This window comes from Symphalangus syndactylus, chromosome 18 (assembly GCF_028878055.3).
Source record: "Symphalangus syndactylus isolate Jambi chromosome 18, NHGRI_mSymSyn1-v2.1_pri, whole genome shotgun sequence".
In the NCBI taxonomy this organism is placed as follows: domain Eukaryota; kingdom Metazoa; phylum Chordata; class Mammalia; order Primates; family Hylobatidae; genus Symphalangus; species Symphalangus syndactylus.
Window position 1 is genome coordinate 13,157,395 of NC_072440.2, and position 20,220 is coordinate 13,177,614.

The window sequence follows — 20,220 nt, forward strand, 5'->3', positions numbered from 1 at the left end:
GTGCCCCTCCTGACCAGGCCCTGGCTCCCTGGACCCTCAGGCCTTTTGCCAACCTGTGATGTGAGTGCGTCTGCCCAGACGGGGAGTATCAGGAGACCTGTACCATCCTCCCACGGCCCCGCCCCGACGCCCGAGCTTCTGGCGCACACGCCTGTTTCACTTCCTCTCCACCAAACATCTGCCACCTCCACAGTTGGGCAGGTCAGGCTCCAGGAGCCAGCAACGACCACCAGTCAATTCCACCTGTTTCAACCCTACCTCAGGCCAGTGCCTCTGGGTCCCTCCCTCCCGAGCTGGGGTTGGCTGAGTGTGCCTGGCTAGGCTCCTCCCCCAGGACAGGACAGGACAGGACAGGACAGGACGGAGCCCTGCCCACTGACCCCCATCCAGCCCACTGGCCCCCTGCCCCGGCCTGGGCTGCCTGCCGGGCACGCTGCTGGGGGAGGCCCTCCCCTCAAGCCTTTGTCAGACCCTGACTATCCCCCTAGGTGGAAGAGAAGGGCTACAGAAACCAAGCAGTAGACACGAACCTGGGCACTGAGGCCGGGACAGGACCCCAAAGGGCCTCCGCCTCCCAGAGCTGATGGCCTGGTGTCACTCCAGACGGCTGGGTTTTTGGAACGGCCTTCCCCTTCCCGCCCCTACACACTTAAACCTGACAGTTTCACTTCTTGGGTGGAGAATGTGTGAAATGATTCACACACCTCGCTGGGGTCCAGCAGTGGCTGGGGACACAATGTCACCTTCTACTCTGGAGCCCCAGAGCACTGGCTCATCACAGCCCAGCGGGCACACACGCTCCACAGATCACAGGGGCCTCCACTCTCGCGGGGTCCACTCCTGCTGTCAGCTGAGCATTCCCCCAGGGCAGGGGATAATCCACTTCATCAGGGTTCTGTGGCAAACAAGAGCCACTGGGTGCAGAGTGGGCTGAGAAAGCACGCGAGGAAGTAGGCGACCATGAGCACAGGCTTTGTCCAGCACCACGGGGTAGCTACGGTCCGGTTCTTCCCAGGTGAGAGGCTGGGTTCTGGGACACCGACGGGATGTGGGTGTTGCTTCAGACTTTTAAACACCAAACTCCCCACCCAGGGGCCAAGGTCTACACACACCTTCCTACCTCTGCCCATCCAGGTCCCAAGTGCCCTCAGAGCTGCAGGGCCTCGGCACCCTCCTCGTCAGCTGCAGGGCAGGAAGACAGAGGACCCTGCAGGCCATCACTGCTCAGGCCAGGCTCACCCCAGGGCCGCTTTCCCCAGCAGACAGGTAGGGGTTCCCCCCAACTCATGTCCCAGCAGGGGCAGCAGCCAGTCGCCCTGAGAAGCTGAGACCCCACCAGCGATTCAGCCACGCCAGAGCTCTGGGTGCAGTGGGATACCCGGCTCCTTTGTCTGTCCCCTGAAGGCCCTCGTCTCTGTGCCACTGGGCAAGGCCCTCCCATGACCCCCACGTTTCCCCAATCCTATGGAGTGTGTCTAAGGAAGCAGGTGGAATTGGCCTGGCTCCCCCAGTCTGGGGCCTAGAGCAGAGCCCGGAGAGCCAGGGCTGCCCTCGCTGAGGAGGGGAGGGGAGACAGAGGAGGGGACAGAGCCCCTCCGAGCCAGCGTCACCCAGCAAATGCCTCCAACCATCGCACCAGACTGAGCCAGCCCACCAATCTCAACCTGGAAAGCAGGGAGGCATCAATGGGGCCCAGCGAGGATGGGGGTGGGGCACGTGGGGTGGTGGGGAGGAGCCAGGGCGAGGAGGGAGACATGGTCAGCAGGAAGGCAGGAGGCTGGCCCCAGGTAGGGGCATAGGCAGGCAAGTGGGCCACCCTTTAAGCTGCATTCCCAAGAATGCCGGCATTCTCAGCAAGGGCAGCCCTGGCTCTCCGGGCTCTGCTCTAGGCCCCAGACTGCGGGAGCCAGGCCAATTCCACCTGCTTCCTTAGACACACTCCACAGGGTTGGGGAAACATGGGGGTCATGGGAGGGCCTAGCCCCATAGCACAGAGACGAAGGCCTTCGGGGGCAGACAAAGGAGCCAGGTATCCCACTGCACCCAAGACGTGGCTGAACCCCAGTCCTGGTCCCAGAGGAGCTGCAGGCACATGCTGGTTGGGTCTCCAGGAGCCTTACACACAGGCTGACCTTTAACAAGCTGACCTGAGAGGCCGGTCCCAAGCCATCCCCACTCCTGTGTCCTACAAACTCCTGTGCCCCTCCCTCATCGCTCCAGGGAGCCCTCCTTGTCACTCTCTCCCTGGCAGGGTCAGGCCCTTCCCCATCCCATAGACCAGGCTCTCTTTACCTTTCCACCTCCCAGAAGCTCCCTCCTACCATGTGTGCCCTGAAGGCAGAAGCATCATTCAGGTGCCCGGGACAGGTGATAAGAGGCCAGCACCCCTCATGGGAACCCGAACACAAGGGTAAAAGTCTTGTATTCCAGGTAAGGGCTTTGGGGTGCTGTGACTGGAGGCTTCCTGGGTCTAGGGCCGAAGTTAACCCAACATCAAGAAAACAAGACAGGCAGCTGGGCGCAGTGGCTCACGCCTATAATCCCAGCACTTTGGGAGGCCGAGGGAGGCAGATCACCTGAGGTTGGGAGTTTGAGACCAGCCTGACCAACATGGAGAAACCCCGACTCTACTAAAAATACAAAATTAGCCGGGCATTGTGGTGCGTGCCTATAGTCCCAGCTACTCGGGAGGCTGAGGCAGGAGAATCACTTGAACCTGGGAGGTGGAGGTTGCAATGAGCCACGATCACGCCATTGCACTCCAGCCTGGGCAACGAGAGCGAAACTCCATCTAAAAAAAAAAAAAGAAAAAAGAAAGAAAAAAGACAGGCTCCACTCAGATCCCCAAAATGCTGCCTGGAAAACACCACCGACAAACCAGCAGACGGGGAGTGACCACCTGGTTCTCTCTCCTCCCAAAACTTCTGCAAGGGCCTGACGCATTCCTGAATGAAAGACGCTTAACAGAAAGGCCAGCAGATGCGGCTCTGTAGATCTTTTCAAAGGCCGTCCCCTGCCAGGGTGGCAAGTTCAGAGGCGGAGAGGGGACAGACCTGGCCAGGATGGAGTCGGAGATTTGTCCGCGCTCTAAAGCATCCTGCCGGCAGCCTTTCTCCTCCTTGCCCGAGGAGACCGGACTCCGGGATGCGTTCTAAGTCAGCCCCACTTTCACGTCTCAAAGCAATGCCAAGCCCGTGCCCGTCCCTGCGGGGCCGGGCTGACTAAGCACAGCAGGGAAGTCCCTGGTTCTCCTGCAGCCTCCCTCCCCTCTTCCCTCTAAGTCGTAGAACCATGTTGGGGAGGTGGCGGCCCCTCCCCAGCCCCAGCCAGCCAGCCATGCTGCGACAGCATACCGGGAGCCCGGGCTCGAGGCCAAGGGATCAGGAACTGCTTCCCGAGGGGTCCCACTAACAACTCCAGTCCCCCTACAGAGACACACCGGGACTAACAATTAAGTAGATGGGTGACAAGCAGTGGGAGTCTGGCTTCCTGCTGCTTGAATAGACACGAATTGATCAGCAAGAAAGGAGACAGAAAGATCCACGTAGGAAAAGGATCACAGTTCATCAGCAGCGCAAACTCACACTTTGCTCAATACAGGTACAGGAGGCTACACGCAGACACAGGCAGAGACATGTACATACGTGTGCGTCAGCTCACGCATGCATTTCCTTGCTATCAGCTGAGAGGGCCCAGAAGCAATGACACCCCAGTAGTGACGAGCGCACCCGCTACCTGGATCTTGGTTTCCGATTCTGCCCTCCAACAAAAGGAACCCGGGCTCCCTGCAGAAGGGGCTGACTCTAGGCCTGGGCAGGGAATGGACAAGCTGAGCCTGGAGTAGGGCCAGAAAGTGAGGAAGGACTCACATCACCCACCGTGAAGGGGTGTGTCCAGGGAACCCAACGGCCAGCACTTGAACAAGTGAGCAAACAAAATAATGGCATTCCGCATTGACCTAGAGGATTAAATGAGTATCCACGAACCCACACGGATAAGTAAGCAGCTGCATAAACTGATAAATGGGGAGAAGAGACAGACTCCCCTGAAGAAGGCCACGTCAGTGACACAGCCACTGTGCCCTCAAGGAGGCGGGCATGACTCCCCAGCCCTTTAAGTGTGGCTGGGTGTAGTGACCTCCTCCCAAAGGCAACAGTACTGGAGGGAGGAAACACAAGAACTGCCGTGAAGACCCCTGACAAACACATCTCAGGCGGGTGGCCAAGTCAGCACCATCAGCCGCGGGCCACATCAAAGGCGCGAGACTGGCGTGACGCAGTAAGAGGGCACCACACCCCTGTGGTCTTCCTCCCGCTAAGCCAGCGCCCCAGACTCACCATGAGAAATACATCCAAATTCCAACAGAGGAATTCCAATTGTCCAAACAGACAAATTCCAATGGATGGAGATCCCACAATATACCTACTATTTCTTAAGACTGTCAGAGTTATCAAAACTAAGAAAAGTCTGAGAAGCTGTCACAGCAAAGAGGAGCTTACGGAGACATGACAGCTAGATGTCACCTGGGACCCTAGATGCAGTCTTGGAACAGAAAAAGGACATTAGGTAAAACCTAATGAATCCGAACAAACTATGTACTTTGGCTAATGATAATGTATGAATATTAGTCCATGGATTGTAACAAACCTACCACACTGATGTAAGATGTTAATCACCGGACAAACTGCAACTGTTGGTAGGGATAATTTGGAAACTCTGTATTATCTCTGCAATTTTTCTATAAATCTAAAACAGTTTTTAAAAAATAGAGTTGGCTGGGTGCGGTGGCTCACACCTGTAATTCCAGCACTTTGAGAGACCGAGGCGGGTGGATCACCTGAGATCGGGAATTTGAGACCAGCCTGACCAACATGGTGAAACCCCATCTCTACTAAAAATACAAAATTAGCCAGGCATGTGGCGCATGCCTGTAATCCCAGCTACTTGGGAGGCTGAGGTAGGCGAATTGCTTGAACCCAGGAGGCGGAGGTTGTGGTGAGCTGAGATCGTGCCACTGCACTCCAGCCTGGGCAACAAGAATGAAACTCCATCTCAAAAAAAAAAAAAAAAAAAAGAGAGAGAGAGAAAGGTGGTCGCCAGGGGCAGGGAGGAAGGGTCCAGGGAGTACCTAGTGTCTAGAAGGCCCAGGTTCCTGTTTGGGTTTTGATTGTGGTGATGGCTGCACAACTCGGTGGACGTACTAAAAGTCCGTGAACTGTGCACCTTAAATGAGTGTGTTGTATGGTGTGTGAATTACACCTCAATAAAGATGCTGACAAACACACCTCAGCCAGGTGGCCAAGGTCAACACCAAGAGTGAGGAACAAACAAATTCATTCCCAGCCTGGCCCCTGGCCCTACCCAACTCCACAGCCCAGCTCAGACCGAAGCCAGGGTCCCAGGATACCAGGCACAATGAGGTGCCACTCCAGGTCGCTGGACGTGAGCAGAGACCCCTAACTTCAGGAGCCCACCTTCTAGAAGGGAAGCGTGGTAAACAGTAGACAAACCAGAACCTCAGGAAGAGGAGAGCAGTGACAGCAGAGGCACAGCTGGGGCACTCACGGGAGGCCTCCCTGGTGAGGGGACATGGAGCAGAGAGGTCCCAGGAACAGCCGGCAGGGGAACTGACCAAGAGAGGCCGAGCCATTTCCTGGAGCCTCCTAACCACTCAGTGCCCAGCATTGAGCTTCTCCCACTGCAGCTTCTCGGGAGTTTGGTGGCACGGGGTCCCAAGCAGAGTCTCTTGTCCCTCCTGTTCCCCAGGGACAAGTAACAATTCACCAAGCACAGAGCTTCACGGTTTCCCAGCAGCCCCAAGCCCTGCCTCTTTGGACCTCACTTGACAGAGGGCAGTGACTCGGCTGCTGCAAAGTGCATCCCAGAAGCCCTCACTCCTCGACCACCCATGGCCTCCACACCCAGCCCCACCCAGCCCCAGCCAAGGCCCCACCCAGCCCCACCCAGCCCCAGCCAAGGCCCCAGCACTGCTCCTCAGTAGACCTGCTTCCTCTAGGGAAGTGGCATCCAGGCCTCTCCACCCACCTGGGCCTCCCTGTGGGAGGTGGTGCAGACGCAGCCACCTCAGGCCAGAGCCAGCTCTCAAGCCCTGGCTTCTATACCCTAGGCCAAGGCCCTTGTTTATAGGTGACCAAACTGAGGCCCAGAGAGGTTAGGTGTCTTGCCCAAGAACGCACAGCAGCAAGATCAAGCATGCTCTCCACCCAACCCCCGTGCATATGGGGCTTAGGTTAGAAGCACAGCCCATCGGTCCAAACCCACCTCTACCACGCAGCAACCTGTAGCCCTGGGCAAGTTGCTGAACGGCTCTGTGTCAGGGCTTCCTCCTGTGTGAAATGCAGCTAACAAGAGCACCTACCTCCAGTTGTTAGAAAATAAATCGTGTATCATGCTTAGAGGGCTGTCTGGCCCCGAGCAGGACATGCTGTCCGAATCTTGCTATTTACTGCATGTTTGACAGCAAAGAGAGAAGTCTCACCATGACTTTAAGTTTATTGCTGATATTTCTCTCACAAAATCCCCCTTAGAAGAGTATCATCAGGAAGGCAGAAAGGCTGCAATGTTTATGAGCACAGCCGTCGGGGCAAAGCGACCCACATGCAAATCCCAGCTCTCCTCCGAAACGAACTGGGGACTTAGGCAAGCAGCACTGCCTCCCGGTGCCTCAGTTTCCTCATCTGTAAAACGGGGTGAAGTATGCTCTGCGGACTTTGTTGAGGCAATTCGTGTAAAACACTCAGCACAGCCCTGCTGTGCAGAATGAGTGATTTCTATTACTATTATTAATGTTTTTGATAGGCCGGTACTTCCTGCCTTTCCTGTGTAACCACAGGGGACTTTAATCACTGGGCTTAAACATAATCACAACCCTAGGTTATAACTCAAACGCCGAACAATTGGAACAGTAGCCCTGTAGACAGGACTGTCATTAGTGGCGAATTACCAGCCCAAAGTGTCCGCCCAGGCCTCTGCCACATGCTGAGACACCAAAGGCAAAACAACAGGGCTTTCTCCAATTAGGGAAACAAGCATTTTCTTTTTTCTTTTTTTTTTTTTTTTGAGACGGAGTTTCGCCCTTGTTGCCCAGGCTGGAGTGCAATGGTGCGATCCCGGCTCACCCCAACCTCTGCCTCCCAGGTTCAAGCGATTCTCCTGCCTCAGCCTCCCAAGTAGCTGGGATGATAGACATGTGCCAACACGCCCGGCTAATTTTTTGTATTTTTAGTAGATGTGGGGATTTCTCCATGTTGGTCAGGCTGGTCTCGAATTCCCGACCTCAGGTGATCCACCCGCCTCGGCCTCCCAAAGTGCTGGGATTACAGGCGTGAGCCAGCGCGCCCCGCGAAACCCACATTTTCTTGCGCCATCTCTGTCTCTAAGAGAGTCTGAGTGACCTGCCTTTAAGTTCTCAAGTTAAACTATTACATTTCCCCAGCAGGCAAGGGCTCCAAGCAGGTGACAGGCTGGCCTGGGCCCCACCCGCTGGGCTGGGTTAGGCCTGTGACACTCTGTTCACATAACTGTCCCCTTGGGAGATCCAGGCCTCCTCCCAGACCCCCAGCCACACCTGACGGTGGAGGACTTGAACTTTTCCTCCTTTACAAGCAGTATTTTTCAGGACCATTGCTGTGCCACCAAAAGCCAAAGAAAAGGCAGATCTAAACCCACCGTGGCGCCTAAGAGACCCCAGGCCAGCCTGCGGGATGCCCAAACCAGAGGCCTTCGAAAGCACTGTGAGTGGTCCACTTGGCCTCGGAGGCGCCCAGCAGATGACCATCTCCACGCCAGGCAAGAGACGCTGCTTCCCAGCGAGCACCCTCTGCCTTCTGCCTGTTACTCACTAAACCCGGCCACAGCTTCTCTCCCTCAATTCACTGTCAATTTTTGTCGGAGCAGGGATGCTCTGCCACACACCCCAACACTGTCCCTGCTGCTCCGGGCTTTCTGCAGAGACGGTCTCCTTTCCCCTAAAGAGGCCAGGCCGCAGCCTCTTGGGCCGCCTTGCAGGGGAGGCGGCAGGAACTCAGGCAGGGGGTGACCAGGCCACCCAGCCAGTCCCTGGTGTCTTCCCTCCCAGCCAGCACACGCCCACACCAACAGGAGCTCTGTAAATACCCAAGTCCCCGCCATGGCCACTAGACAGGAGCCCCCAAACCTGACACACAGAAGCCCACATACGGGGAAGGCTCCCCAGCTCCCTGAGATGGGCCAGCCTCCTAAAATGAGCCCCTGACCGCAGCCCCGTCATGACAGGACTGGAACCCCAATGCCAAACAAACCCCAGTAGATTCGGCTACCAGAGAGAAATACCCAAACAGAGAAACATGGGGAGCTGGAAGGAGGCTTCATGTGGCCCCCAGGGAGGGGAGGGGGCACACGGATGGCACAATCACTAACACGGATCACACCATGGGACTATCAGGGCCCCAGGTTCTCCCCTAACAGGGGTGTCACCAGGCCCTGTCAGGTGGGGTGCTGCTGTTTCTGTAACATCTCTAACATTGCTCTGATGCTCTTTCCAAAGAGAAACAGGCTTCAGGCTGGCAGCCCTCCCTGGCAGCACCGGCTCACTAGCCTCCAAGAACACTTGGTTTTCATTGAGCCTGAACCACTATTCTATTCTATTCTACAGCAGAAATGGTGATTCAGGAAAACTGGCTCTGATTCTCCTCCTTCGTTTTCTAGTTGGTGACGGTGAAGCCTGGGAGAGCGGAGAGCAAAGGTCACCTGACGCCAGCGCCGGGCTCCACAGATAAGAGGAGGGTACTAAGGGGAAGGCCTGGAGGGCTGGTGGTTTGGAGAGAGACCACCTGGTTCTTTCCCAGTGAAGGGTCCTCCACCTCCCTCAGCAGGAGACCCAGAATAAACAGCCTCCCAGGGCTATGTGGAAACACACCACAACTTTGAGACTTTCCGGTGCTCTCCAGAGTGCAAGACAGACCTCACCGGACAGGCCCCGCCTGCCCCCAGGCTGCATGGCTGGGACAGCCGCACTCCACGCATCAGCCACAGGGGCAGCTGAGAGGAAAGAGCAGCAGAGCAGAGGGCTGGTGGCCCACTGAGACCCCAGGTGCCCAACTTCCCAGGCTCCAGGACCAAGCTGCATCTCCCTGTGAGCCCAGCACGGTGAGGACTGTGGGGCTTCGAGGTCTGCCCCGGGACCACAAAGTGCTGCAGAAGGGTCCACACGGCTGCCAAGGCAGGAGGAAGGCAAGACAGGCAGGGCCCCTTTCCTGGACCAGGCAGGAGTCTTCGGAAGGGTGTGCAGAAGGAAGGAGGGGCAGGGTTACTGAGGTCACTCATCTGGGGAGTCCCAGCTAACAACAGGGGAACGTGGTTTCACCCCAGCACGGGGCAGAGGCAGCAACTGAACATACTCCCTGGCCAGACTGTGCATCCCCAAATGGGCCTGGGACACAAAAGTCAGGAAGACAGACTTCAGACTTCAGGCTCAGCCACAGCGCCCAGGGCAGAGGCCATGACTGACCTCCTAAACCCATTCTGAACCCCAACCCAGGGCAAGCCCAGGCTGAGGGAGACCCACATCACCTCATTCGATCCTCTTACCTGCCCCTGCCCACTTGCTAGTGAGGAAACTGAGGCCCAGGAGGCTCACTACCTTGCCCAAGGTCACAGAGCAGGAGGGTGAGGGAGGCAAGTCCCCCCAGACTCCTCTCTCGAGCACTGCCCTCGACTTCTGAGGCAACAGAGCCCTGACCCTGACCTCCCTCCCAGGCCCAGCCCCAAGGCAGGGCTGCACTGGGCTGGGACTCAGGCACCTCCTTTTTGGCGTGTAGGAGAGACACCTCTGAATTTTCATCTTAACCCACACAAGGCAGGCAAGAAGGGAACCCCATCCTGCAGAAGGTCTCCCCCAAACCGAATCTTTCCTATCTCAGGAGAGGCAGGGTTGGCAATAGCCGAAAAAGTGGACTTGGCTCTGGGGGAGTCACACGCAGGTCCCTGGCCCCGTGGCACTGCTGCACCTTCTGCCACACAGCCAACAGGGCAGGGGCACCAGCCCACCCGGCTGCGGACAAACTGGCTCTCCTCTCTCCCTTGTCCAGGGCCTGGCAGGGGTGCAGGTCCTGCTCTGGACATGTAGGGCCTCAGGCCGGGGTTGCCACACTGCACCCCACGTTCTGGCAGGCGCACGGGCCTGGGCTCCAGCCAAGGTGCCAGCCCGCCCCAGCAGAGCCCCATGAGCTCAACATCCCGAACAAAGGGAGAGGAGACAGGGCAGAAAGTGGGGTGCACGCAGGGGGCAAGCGCCCACAACTTTTTGGAGAGGTTGTCTGTAGGGAAGCAGGGGCTGGGGCGCCCTCCTCCTCTCCCGTCCCAGCCGGGAGTGGATCGGCAGGACGACATTGGCGGGCCCGGGCCGATACCGTCCCCCTCCAGTGGCCCAGCGTCGGTGACCCGGTCCGGCGACCCCCACCCCAGTCCGGGCCCCGAAACCCCGGGATGTCCTCGTCTCCCCCAGCCGGCGGGCAAAACCCGGACCAGCGGCCGCCGGTGCCCACGGGGGGCAGCCGTGACGCGCGGGACCCGGGGGCGTGTGCGAGGCGCGCCCGCGCAGGGCCCTGCTCGGAGGGTCGCCGGCTCGGGCCCGGACTGCGGCGGCGGCGGTGGGGAGAGCACGGCCGAGTGCGCCGGGTCGCGGGCCGCCCGCCCAGAAAGGAGCGTGTCCGCGGGGCAACCAGGTCGGGGTGGGTGGGTGTCCGCGCGCGCCGCTTACCCTGAGCGGATATCGGGGCCAACTCTCATCCACCCGCCGCGGCGCCCCCCTCGCCGGCCGCCCGGCCGCGCTACACCTGCCGCCCGCCCGGGAGCCCAGCGGCGCCGGGGAGCCGGGAGGAGGCGGCCCCGCGGGTCCCGGCCACGAGCGCGGAGGCGGCGGCGGCGCCAGGTCGCGCGCTCGCGTTCGGCTACGCGGAGTCTGCGCGCCCCCGACCCCGTTGCGCAGCCGCTGCCCCGCCCCGCGCCGCACCTTAAAGGGGCCGCGCCTTAAAGGGGACGCGCCCCGCGCGCCACCCGGGCCCCGCCCCCGCCCCCGCCCCGCGGCCAGCTCGGGGTCCGCGGGGGCGCGCCAGCCCTGGCGGGTCCGCGTGCGCGAGCTCGGTCACGCGGCGCGGCCTTTGTTTGGGTGGCCACGTGTGCACCCGCCGCTCACATCCACGCGCACGCGCGCCCGCCGCCGGCCACGGCCACGCCGTCCCCGCGCTTGCCACGGCGGACGCCACGGGCTCAGCCGCGCACGAGCACGCTCGCTGCTGTGGCCTCGCCCGGGCCCCGCGAGACCGCCCGCCTTTCTAGAGATGGGTCAGGGACTGGGCTGCCGATGGAGACCCGCGTCCCGGGCAGAAATGCCTTTCCCCGACCGCCTCGCGGGGCGCCGGACGCGGCCCCACGCCGGGGCTGGACCTGCAGCCCGCGCTGTAAGGGACACAGCACGAACCCCGCTAGACTCGCGCAGTACCTGGCGTGCCCACCCCAAGGTGCCCAGGGTGCTGTCTGTCCCCAGGATCTGGACCTCTGGGCCTACCCTTTCTCTGAATCTCACCCACACCCCTGCATCTCCCCAGGCACTACCTGCGGGGCAGGACATCCGTAGAGGGGAACCACTCTAAGCCCACCTATCCCCGGGTTCTGGACCCTCCAGAAGAAACCACCCACCACCCCGCTTTAAGGCTGTCTAGCTCACAGGAGACTGCTCAGTGAAGGAGCAAAGGGGATCACTCTGCAGAGCCCTAGGTTTAGGGGACACGCTTTAGTGTCTTACCCAGGAGGATGGTTGCGGGGGAGTTGGGGTGGGAGGGTGGAGGAGAACCAGAGTGGAGAAAATAGACAAGGCCTGGAGGCTGTTTTTGCCCAGCCCTCTCTGCCTCCCCCTCTCCAGACTGGGTCCTCTGTGCTCTGCCCCGCCCTTCCTGTGACTTTTGCCTGCCCCAGTGCCATGCCCTCAACTCACTGACCTTGGGAGTCCCACAGGCATCTCCAACCTTTCAATCCAAAGACTCCAGACCTGGATCCGCCCTCCCCACTTCCTTCTGTCTCAAGGGCCCCAGCTCAAGTGCACCTGAAGCTCCCTGTGGCAAGATTCAGGGCCTCCCTTTGATCCCCCTCCAGGTCTAGCCCTGATGGACCTGGGTTAGAGGCAGGCACTCAGGTGAGCTGTACTTCTCCAAGGCTCAGGTTCCTGTCTGCAGAACTGGGGACCCAGTGATTTCAGGGTAAAGGATCCAGCGCTTCCGCAAGGGCTGCCCAGCGGCGTCTGTCCTGTGCCTCCGCGGGCAGCATGGGGTGCGATGGCGCGCTGTCTGCAGGACCGTCTCTTCCCAGGATGGCGGAGATGACTCACATTTGTGCCCAGAGCCCCCATCCAGCACCGGGCCTGACCGCCAGACCTCTCTGGCTCCCCCTCCCCGCTGCCCAAACCCTCCAGGCTTTCCTGCCTTATCTCTGTCCTCCAGGGAAACAGGATTTGTTTTTCCCAAACACAAGCTCTACTTTCCTGCCTCCCACTCCCTGCTCTGGCTATATCCTCCCAGGGGTACCTGCCCTACACTAACTCTACCCAGCCTGCCAGGCTCAGCTCCAGAGCTGCCCACTCCAGGAAGCCCTCCTGAGCCAGCCTGGTCAGAAGTGAACCCGGACACCCACCCACCAAGGCTCTGGGGGAGGGCGGGGGCCCTTAGGGCACCTCCTGCCCCAGCACTGTGACCACATTTTAATCGTTTTCATTGTTGACTGTGCTCCTTCCTGTCTCCTCTCTCCACTCTCCCCGACAGCCCAGGTGAGCTGCTCCTGGGAGCAAAGGCCCAGAGCTTTCCTGTGCGAGTCCCTCGCTGCTGTCCCCACGTCTCAAGACCTTGGCCAGGCTACGTGTCATTGTCAGGGTCGTTTTCTACACAAATGACTCACCTCAGCCAAGCCCCAAAGGCAACCTGTTTGTGCGGGTGCAGCAGTGGCAGTCTCTTTGCCAGCAGGACACCTGCTGCTTCTCACCTCTCATCTCTGAACCTCTCTGCTTCTCCCTGTGGAGAAAAAGCCTCCATCCTCACAGCAGCGATCCCAAAGAGAGACCCCCTCCTGCTCCACACCCCTCTAGCAAGTCTCCTGGAAGGATTCTCATTGCCCTGCTTGGTCATGTGTCACGCTTGAACCAAGGGGACTGCAAGGGCAGAGGCCAGGGTGCTGTGACCGGCAGTGCCATCTGAACCACTGGGGCTGAGGCAGGCAGTGCCCCAACAGAAAAGGGGCTGCAGCAGACAGCACGACGCAGAGCAAGCGCCCGAGGAATGTTCATTTCATGAACGGCCAGGATTAGAAGTGAGTAGGCAGAAGCCAAAGGGAAACCAGACGAGGGCACCCAGCATGCCTAGCCCCTCATATCTGGCCCACCCTCCAGACATTTGCTGGGTGCCCAGTCCCTGCTCGGTAGGGGTGCAAAACTGGTGCAGTGCAGAGTCAGACAGAGCCCCTGCCTGGTGGACAGGCATGGACCACACACCCCACAAAGGGGACACTTGATACTGCGTGGTGCCCACCACCCTGCTCCGTGGCTCTTCACAGCCATCCTATTAGCCCATTTACAGAGCAGCGTTTATGGCTGAATTGTGTCCCCCCAAAAATTCATCTGTTGAAGTCCTAACTCCCATACCTCCCAATGAGACTGCATTTGGAGACAGGCTTCTTAAAGAGGCGATGAAGGTAAATGAGGCCCTGAGAGTGGGCCCTAACCCAACAGCGCATGTGTCCTCATAAGAGGAGGAGATGGGGACACAGACACACACAGAGGGGGGATCGCGTGAGGACACGGAGAGAAGGCGGCATCTGCACTCCCAGGAGTGAGGCCTCAGGAGGAACCAGCCCTGCAGATGCATTGATCTCGGACTTTCAACCTCTGGAAGCATGAGGAAATGAAGCTCTGTTGTGTAAGCCACCTGTCTGTGGTGTTGGTCACACCAGCCCTGGCAAACTCATACAAGGGCACAGGCTCAGAGCGGCCGCCAGACCCTAAGGGTCACATAGCAGGTGATGGCAAGGCCACCGCCAGCTCCCCCCTCCTCTGCTCAAAGCAGAACCGGACACAGGGATGGCAGGGCAGGGCTGCCCCGAGTGGGCACGGCGGAGCCCTGAGCTTGGTGGGTGTCCTGGGAAGGAGGCTTGGAGCCTGCTCACACCAGGGGCTAGCGGGGCCCTCAGACCCTGCCTCCCAGCCTCAGAGCCTTGAGGGGAATCGGGGGCAAGATGATAGGACTCGAGAGGAACTGGTGACAAGTGGAAGCAGGGGTCTCTATATAGTCTGACACCCCTGCACTGTCCACTGGCTCCTCAAGCCCATCCTGTTATGTTTCTCTGTGGCCAAATAAAGGCATGGAAATAAGTCAGTGGGAAGCAGGGGTGTGTCAGGGGCAGGCCAACCCGAGTTCACATCCCAGCCCCCCGTCACCTTCTGAGACGGGACCTGGCACCAAGCAGGTGCACCTGGAAGGTTCGTACCTTAGCATGTAGTATCCAGGCTGTCACTCCGCATGCACAGAACTGCATATTTTATTACACGGGACGCCAAGACACAGAGGGCTCAGGAACCTGCCCAGGGCTACCGAGGAGAGGTGGGAAGGAAGCACTCCAAGCCCCGGGGTGTGCAGACTCTGGGTTCCAGGCCCCCACGTCGCCTCTTCGCCACCCCCCAGAGATGGCAGCACCTGGCACCAAATGGCACTGGGAAGTGCATGTGGTTGCTATTTTCATCCTGATTAGGGGAGAAGGGGTGGGGCCAGGGCTAGGGAGGAAGGCCCCTGGATCTGAAGCGGTGAGAGGTTTGGGCGAAGAGTCCCAGGCTGGGAGTCAGGGTTCTTGGAGGAGACTGAACAGAGCGACAGCTGGTGGCTTTCAGCTCTGGCCCAGAGATGGCAGCATCCCAGCCAGAGAGCTGAGGGGCCCAGTCCCACTCCTCAACAGTCAGGGCTCCCAGGAGGCGGCCTCACTCTCACCTTTGCTACCACTCCTGGCACCGGGTTGCTGCCATGAATCAGTGGGAAGGTGGTGCTTCCTTAGTCCCTCCTGAGCTGACACCTGCCTCCCACCCCTGAAAATTCCAGGAGCTAGAAGTGTTTTAGCTCCAGATGCATCTGGGTCCTTGTGCCCTGGCATGGGAGGGTCAGCGGGCAGTCCACCCCCAGTCTCCCCTGCTACAGGCATGTGGGAGGCACCGCATAAGGGTCATGGCTGGGGGAAGGGATTCAGGACAACCTCATCTTTTTTATTTTATTTTTTTTTTTGAGATGAATTCTTGCTCTGTCACCGAGGCTGGAGTGCAGTGGCTCAATCTTGGCTCACTGCAATCTCTGCCTTTGAGTGATTCTCCTGCCTCAGCCTCCCCAGTAGCTGGGACCACAAGTGTGCACCACCATGCCTGGCTAATTTTTGTATTTGTAATAAAGATGGGGTTTCACCATATTGACCAGGCTAATCTTGAACTCCTGACCTCAGGTGATCCACCCGCCTTGGCCTCCCAAAGTGCTGGGATTACAGGCCTGAGCCACCGTGCCCAGCCAACCTCATCTTTTTTAGAGAATTAAACTGAGGCTGAGAGCACCCCAAGGATGAACTTATCCTGACCTCTCCTTGGTGCCAGGCCCTATGCTGTGGACATGTGGCAGGGAGGAACACTCAAGATGGTCCCTGGCCTCAGGGAGCTTCTTATCCAACAGAGAGACAGAGGCAGGCAGGCAATGAAGTCACAGTGTGGTCAATGATGAGACAGAGAGCCACAGAAGGCTGAGGAGGGCTTCCTGGAGGCGGTGATACTCTAAGAGAGGCCAAGGAGTGACCAGAGTTTAACTAGGATAAGATAGTAGGAAGAGGATTCCAGGCAGAGGGAACAGCACATGCAAAGGCCTGGTGGGAAGAGAGAGAGCTCCACTTGTTCTGTTTAGCTGGGAAAAGGCAGGAGCTGCCATGAATGACAGCCCAGATCCCAGGGCGGGAAGGAGCCATGGCTGGGTTTCAAGCAGGAACAACAGGATCCCATCAGTGCTCTTTTGGGTATAGACTGGAGGCCTCCGGATAATAAGCAGGTGGGAGGGGGTGCTGTGCTTTGAATATTTGTGTTATATGTAAAATGTTTATTTAGAAACAGAATGCTTGTTCCCCGGTGCTGCAAAGAAACAGCACTCAAACATAAATTTAATTCTCTCAGCAAGGCTATTTTTACTTTCTGCAGAAAGGGTGCTCATCGCAGATGGAACAATGGCAAGAGCACACCTGAACAAAGGAGGGAAGCAATTTTTATCCCTTACACAGTTTGTCCCTGCTACTGTGTCCTGTCTCCATTGGCTGGAGCCAGACCTCACAATCTAAACTAAAACCCGATTGGCTAACAGTTTAAAACTTTTCTAAAAAGGTAAAAGTAATGGAAAGACAAAGGAAAAGAGGAAGTTGCTTATGCCAAACAGGGAATAGGCATACGCTGCAAGCTGGAGCATGCCTGTGAGCAGGTACAGCACAAATATCTTGGCTAAGGTTCAAGGACATAGAATGTACTGTGTGCCCGTGAGCATGTTTAACAGCTATATAGGCTATGGCTTAACAAAAAGTTGTTAGCACAAAGCAAGGAGGTTTGAAGGAAGTTAGTTTTTCAAAGAAACTATTATTTTTAACACTTATGATTTATTCTTTAACAAGAAGGGAAACTTTGAAGAGGAATTTTTACTTTCTACATTTGTCACCTCCAAAACTCATGTTGAAATTTAGCCCTCGGCTGGGCGAGGTGGCTCATGCCTGTAATCCTAGTGCTTTGGGAGGCTGAGATGGGAGGATCGCTTGAGGCCAAAGGTTGGAGGCTGCAATGAGCCAACATTGTGCCACCGCACTGCAGCCTGGGCAACAGAGTGAGACCCTGTCTTAAAAAAAAATTAATCTCCAACATGGGGAGTATTGAGAGGTGGGGCCATAAAGAAGTGATTGGATCATGCGGGCTTTGCCCTCATGAATGGACTAATCCATTCATGGCTTAATGGATTCATGGGTTAAGGGATTAATGGGTTATCATGGCAGGGGGGAACTGGTGGCTTAATAAGAAGGGGGAGAGACACCTGAGCTAGCACGCTAGGGCTCTCAGGCCCCTTGCCGTGTGTTGCCCTGCGCTGTCTCGGGACTCTGCAGAGGCTCCCCCGGCCAACAGGAAGGCCCACCCCAGATTCGCCCCTCGGCCTTGCACTTCTCAGCCTTCATAACTGTAATAAATAAATTCCTTTTCTTCGTAAACTACCCAGTTTCCGGAATTCTGTCATAAGCAACAGAAAACCTACTGAGACAGGGATCTGAGCAGCTCTTACAGAACCCTTCCCACCGCCAGAGGTGTGGGGGGGATGTGGAAAGCAAGCCCCTCCCCACGCTGTGGCTGTTGCTCCCGGGAGAAAAGCCACTGGAGGGCTGTGGCAGGGCAGGGTGAGGACCTGAAGAGCAGCTGAGCTGGGGGAGGGAGCTCTGGGCGCAGGGCAGGGGGGCATGGGCAGGCCAGGAGGGCCCTGGGTTCTCTGCCTGCCACGGAGATCACACAGCCCCCATGTGGGCAGTGAGGGGCGCCCAGGAGCTGGCACCCTGACCTCGGAACCCAGCTCTGGAAAGATGGGGAAGATGCAGGGACAGAGAAGGGAGCCCAGGGGCCGGGACTGCTTGGGGCCTGGGCTCTGGGCCGTGCCTTGGAGCAGCACCCTGGATCCCCTCCTGCGAAAATGGCATTGGAATCTTCTAAGGCCCCAGGGCCAAACCCAGGCCTTTGGCAGAACCCAGTTTCCCAGGTTTTGGGATAAAGCACAGACTCCTGCAAGGCCTGCACCATCAGGCCCGATGGACATCCAGCCTCAATCCGTGTCCCCCACCAGGCCCTAGGCTAGAGGAGCACTGGCGCAGGCGCAGCGCAGTTACAGACACGGAACATGGGGGATTCAGCCTTGCTCCCACCTGACCTGGGAAGGAGGCAGTGGGGCATTACTGTGCCCATTCCACAGACAGAAAAGCTGAGTCCTGAGAGGTCATGTGTTTGGACCAGCATCACACAGCTAGTTCAAGGCCCAACCACGATACCCTGTGAGGCCACAGCAACCATGTCCCTGACACCACCAGCCTGAAAAGACAGGGACAGTGACAGAGCGATGCAGCCACAGGGCAAAGAGATGGCCTGGGGGCTTGGAGGAGCTGGAGGAGACACACACAGCCAGGTGTGTGAGGGTGCACGTGTGAGGGCGTCTGATCCTCGGTGGAAAATGCGCGGGACAGCAGCCTTCGGGAGGAGGGGATGACGCCTCCCAACACCTGCCAAGCCAGGCCAGGGACCGGGAGCGGAGGGGGTGGCCCAGCAGCAAGAAGCCATCACAGTGGAAGGGCAAAGACTCCAGAACCAGCTCAGTGTCCACCAGCAGGCACCTGTGATCTTGGGGGCAAGGAGCCAGCCCTGCACACATTGCGAGGATCCCTCGCCAGGGGTGAAGACAGGTTCGGCACCCTGAGCCACCTACCCAGAGGTCTACCCTTCATCTGCTGCGGACCCCAGTCTGTCCTGTCCCCGCCCCTCCTTGCCCACCCTGGGCCCCCTGAGCCCCTACTGGGGCCTCCCACAGCCCCTCAGCCCTCAGCCTCCCTCCCACCATCCCCTTCACTTCTTTGTGCTAACAGAGCTGCCCGGCAGGGCCCTTCTGTGGGTCTCCCTGATTCCCACGCCCCTCAAACCCCTGGGCCTGCAGGTGCAGGACGCCTGGCCCTGCTCCTTGCCACTGCTTCCAGGCCATCCTCCCTCCCATCCAGCCTCTGCAGGAGCCTCCTCACTGGACTCCCTGTTTCTTTTCTGCACAGGCCCCCTCACCCCGCCCACTTTCCTCCCCCTGGGGCCGCCCTCTTGCTTGTCTGCGCAGGGCCTACTGCTCACCTATGGGCTTGTAGCCCACCCTGTGATCCTGGGGAGCCCCTGCTGTCCCTCCTGCCCGGCCCACTTGTCCCTCCAGTGTCTGCATCACTCCATCCCTCAGCCTCCTCAAGTCTTTGCTCAAGGACCACCTTTGCTCTGGGATCAACCCTGATGACCTGCTTTAAAATCACTCCTGTATCCACCATGGCAATCTTCCTCTGCTGTTTTCTGTTTCTTTCTAGCACTGCGCATTTTTTGTTTTTTTGTTTGTTTTGTTTTTTGAGATGGAGTTTCACTCTTGTTGCCCAGGCTGGAGGGCAATGGTGCAATCTTGGCTCACTGCAACCTCATCCATGTGTTTCCTTGATTTAAACGAATTACACCACTGGGTGTAAGATGCACCACCAACTTAACACCTGTTTCCAGGAAGACCTGAGACGCTGCAGCCATGCACACCCTCGTTGTAAGTTGCATCAGCATCCCGGGCCCACATCAGGGTCAGGGTGGTGAGGAGGGAGCATGGAGGTAATGGAAGAAGTGGAGGACTTCTCCTGCTGTGGCTCTCTGGGGGGTTTGTCCCTGAAGTTCGCAGGGCTGTGCCAGGCCCCAGGGAAGTGGCAGAGGGCATGTTCCCGCTGCCAGCTTGGGATGGGGATTGCAGTGCGAACTTGGGGTTCTGGCTTCTGAGGGTAACTGGTTATGCCACCTTTTGGCAGCAGGTGACAGCACAGCGCTGGGACACAGGAGTGGGTTAGTTGTCGTGAGAGTGGATTAGTTATCATGGGAGTGGGTTAGTTGTCGTGGGCATGGGTTAGTTATCTTGGGAGTGGGTTAGTTATGAGAGAGGGTTACTTATCATGAGAGTGGGCTACTTATCATGGGTGTGGGTTAGCTATCTTGGGAGTGGGTTAGTTACCATGGGAGCGGGTTAGTTACCATGGGAGTGGGTTAGTTATCATAGAAGGGGTTCATTATCGTGGGAGTGGGTTAGTTATCATGAGAGTGGGTTAGTTATCATGGGAGTGCGTTAGTTATCTTGGGAATGGGTTAGTTATCATGGGAGTGGGTTAGTTATCATGGGAGTGGGTTAGTTACCATGGGAGGGGGTTAGTTATCATAGAAGGGGTTCATTATCATGGGAGTGGGTTAGTTACCATGGGAGGGGGTTAGTTATCATAGAAGGGGTTCATTATCATGGGAGTGGGTTAGTTATCATGGGAGTGGGTTAGTTATCATGAGAGTGGGTTAGTTATCATGGGAGTGCGTTAGTTATCTTGGGAATGGGT

General features: G+C 57.9%; 1 protein-coding gene across 6 annotated transcripts in view; it reads right to left on the reverse strand.

The window, feature by feature from the left end:
- Positions 1-10,960, reverse strand: part of GRAMD4 (GRAM domain containing 4) — a 100,462-nt gene extending 89,502 nt beyond the window's left edge. The window contains exon 1 of one of the 6 annotated variants that reach the window (XM_055252813.2): positions 10,760-10,957. In XM_055252813.2, coding sequence (XP_055108788.1) covers positions 10,760-10,788 — 29 coding nt within the window. In that variant the 5' untranslated portion in view covers positions 10,789-10,957. Of the gene's footprint in view, positions 1-53; positions 258-530; positions 619-10,759 lie in introns of those variants that run through there. The other 5 variants (XM_063622548.1, XM_063622550.1, XM_055252812.2 and 2 more) reach the window with 5 other exon arrangements.
- Positions 10,961-20,220: the final 9,260 nt, after the last annotated feature.